This window comes from Cebus imitator, unplaced genomic scaffold (assembly GCF_001604975.1).
Source record: "Cebus imitator isolate Cc_AM_T3 unplaced genomic scaffold, Cebus_imitator-1.0 Scaffold295, whole genome shotgun sequence".
Lineage (NCBI taxonomy): Eukaryota > Metazoa > Chordata > Mammalia > Primates > Cebidae > Cebus > Cebus imitator.
The window spans coordinates 2299520-2301979 of record NW_016107610.1 but is presented as its reverse complement, the minus strand read 5'-3'; the positions used below and the strand labels follow the sequence as shown (position 1 = coordinate 2301979).

Sequence of the window (2460 nt, the reverse complement as noted above, 5' to 3'; positions counted from 1 at the left end):
GCTGTTGTCCCAGGTTTATTGAAAGTAATACAGCATTGATTCAAACAGGTCCCCGAGGTGTTTTGAAATTCATCCCAACTGTAGGCTGAGTGACCTGCAGGTTGGACAGACTGCCAAAATCCTGGAACGAGAAAATGGATTCAGTGTGAGCAGTTACTGGTGACATGTGTGAGTGGACCCCAGAAGAAACAGAAGGCCTTCTTGCCCCTAGAGCCACAGCACTCTCAAGGGGACTAGGAGACCTGACGGACCATGTACTCTAAGAACCACCAGGGACCTCAATGCTTCCACGCCTACCTGACCATGTGGCACCCCCACTTACAACTCCATCTATGACTTTTACCCAACATACCATGCCATTTTTCCTCCATGTTTTCACAACCCCTTCCTGTCAATCACTCTGAAACACCATTTCTCAATCTTGGCAATGTAGACAACCTGGGATGGACATTCTTTGTATGGGGGTTGTCGTGTGCATTGCAGAAAGTTTATCAAGTTCCTTGGCCTCTACCCATTAGAATTTAGCAGGTATCCCCTTGCTATGACAACCAAAAATGTATCTGGACATTGCCAAATGTCTTTTAAGGCAGAATTCTATCCCTTTGAGAATACACAGTGCTACTTTTCAGGACCAGCCCCAGGTAAGACCTATCACTAATCTAATCAAATTGGGGAGGGGGGGGGAAGTACACAAGACACCAAGCAGAAGGGGGGGAGGCAAGAGCAGACCCTGCCCTCACACAAGCTCAGGCTGGTGGGCGGGGCAAGAAGCCAAAGGGCCCAACTTGTTCATAGAACTTTCCTATTTGGTTCTCAAAAACCCATTTTAGTTTCAACAAAAAAGCTGCATTCAGCACAGTGGTTATTTCAGGAGGAGAAGATCCACAGCAGGCTGTAGCTGTACTGGTGATGTTTTTCCGAAGCTAAGGTACACGGGAGTTCATTTTGCTATTATCTCTTTAATGTCTTAAAAATTTAATGGCCATAAAAATAGGAAAAATAAAGTTGTTCAAAATCAGCAACCCCCCACTGTATTTTGAAGCCCATGCTTTCACCCAAGTATGCAAAAGGACTAAAAATAAGCTACAGAAGAAACATCAAAGTGCAATGAAGATACTCGTGAACTACCTAAGTAGTGCCTTGTATGTATCTGGAAATGGACCACAGCTCATTTCTGAGCGGTGAGCATGGAGACACCAAAGAATGCCACTTCAGAAGAAAAGCAGGCAGAATAAGGACAGCCAGGGCTGACACAAGGTGGGGAGGTGGGGGGGGGCAACTAAAAGCCAGCCATAAAACCAAGAACAGAACCAGCCAGCTGAGAGGGAAAGGGTGTCCTGGAAGCCACTGGATTTCAGAATTATGATCTTGTGGTGAAAAACTCAATGCAAACAACTTTAGCTATACCCATTATGAAAGCAGTCCAGTTTATTGGCTAGACGTTTAGATGGGATTTCCAACTTTGCTGCCACTTACTAGTTGGGTGCCCTTGGAGAATAAGAACTACCAGGGAAATACCATTTTAGGAACCCAGCAAACACTTACCAAAAGTTTCAGCATTTCCTTAGTGTCAGGATCTACTTCAATGATCTCCTGATCCAGGGCTGAGACCTAGAAGGGAACGAGGTAGGCTGAAAATACCAATCTATGAGGTCATCACTCACCTCTCCTTTCCCCAGGCTCTTAAACATGGGGGAGGGGGGCAAACAAGGATATAGCATTCCTCTCACAGGGTGAGCAGTCTCTTACAGTATTATAGACCCCAACCACCGGTTCTTCTGCTCTTACCTTCCTATGCCCACATTACATCTACTCAGTATTCAGAACATTAAGTCTGTGTTTACATCAAAGAATACTATATTAGGGGCAAACAATCAAAACAAGTGACACAACAGCAGTCATCAAATCAACATTATGAAGGGCTCTCATGAACTATAGAGTAGACTTAACTGGTTGGAAAAGAGTAGAATGGAGGATAAAAAACTGACAGGGGCCTATGGGCACCTACAGCTGACTATGGAATGTATAAATAAAAGGTCTCAGATTCAGCTTAAGTCCCTTTGGAAGCCAGGAACCCACAGCTTTATCATTTGAGGATTAGCCAGAGGCCCCAATATCCAGAAAGTTTACCTCAGGTACATAATTGTCTCGCCTTTCTCTCTCCTCCTCCTGCAGCTTGATAGAGATACCTCTTACTGGGCCTCTCTGAATCCGCTTCATTAGATGCGTGACATAACTATAAAGCACACATGGCCAAAGAGAACAGTGAGAAGATAGATCAGTTCCCAGCTGGTACCCAGCACGTGTGGATATCAGTACCCACTTTATTTTATTTTATTTTTTTTTTGAGACGGAGTTTCACTCATGTTACCCAGGCTGGAGTGCAATGGCGCGATCTCGGCTCACCGCAACCTCCGCCTCCTGGGTTCAGGCAATTCTCCTGCCTCAGCCTCCTGAGTA

At 45.2% G+C, this 2460-nt stretch overlaps 1 protein-coding gene across 1 annotated transcript in view; it reads right to left on the bottom strand.

The window, feature by feature from the left end:
* RPS17 (ribosomal protein S17) overlaps positions 1-2460 on the bottom strand; it is a 4008-nt gene continuing 1548 nt past the window's right edge. The window contains exons 3-5 of the mRNA XM_017502276.2: positions 2131-2236; positions 1546-1611; positions 1-121 (exon numbers count right to left, since the gene is read on the bottom strand). Coding sequence (XP_017357765.1) covers positions 41-121; positions 1546-1611; positions 2131-2236 — 253 coding nt within the window. The 3' untranslated portion in view covers positions 1-40. The remainder of the gene's footprint in view (positions 122-1545; positions 1612-2130; positions 2237-2460) is intronic.